Source organism: Apaloderma vittatum, unplaced genomic scaffold (assembly GCF_000703405.1).
Source record: "Apaloderma vittatum isolate BGI_N311 unplaced genomic scaffold, ASM70340v1 scaffold28051, whole genome shotgun sequence".
NCBI lineage: Eukaryota > Metazoa > Chordata > Aves > Trogoniformes > Trogonidae > Apaloderma > Apaloderma vittatum.
Genome location: NW_009700069.1, coordinates 2,187 through 2,471, shown reverse-complemented (window position 1 = coordinate 2,471; position 285 = coordinate 2,187). Strand labels below are relative to the sequence as shown.

The 285-nt window shown below is 60.0% G+C and overlaps 1 protein-coding gene across 1 annotated transcript in view; it reads left to right on the top strand.

Annotated features, from left to right (window-relative positions):
- The window catches only part of LOC104280852 (probable ATP-dependent RNA helicase DDX41), a 4,741-nt gene extending 4,669 nt beyond the window's left edge, over positions 1-72 (top strand). The window contains 1 exon segment of the mRNA XM_009878639.1: positions 4-72. Coding sequence (XP_009876941.1) covers positions 4-72 — 69 coding nt within the window.
- The last annotated feature ends 213 nt before the right edge of the window (positions 73-285 follow it).

Below are 285 nucleotides of genomic sequence, written 5' to 3'. Positions count from 1 at the left end.
GCAATGCAGACCAAGCAAGTCAGCAACATTGGCCGCAAGGACTACCTGGCCCACAGCTCGATGGACTTCTAGCCCAGGGAGCCGGCTGCCCAGTGCTCCCCCTCCACAGTCCTTGCTTGCCTTTCAGCTAGGCCAGCGCCCCAGCTACCTAAGACCTTCCCAAGCCCAGGGGCCTGCCTTGCACTGCAGTGGCCCGTTTTCGAGGCGTTTGGCTACCAAGGCTGTTGCCAGCTCAGCCTGATAAAGCTCCTGCCCTGGGAGGAAATGTGGAGCTTTGATGCAACA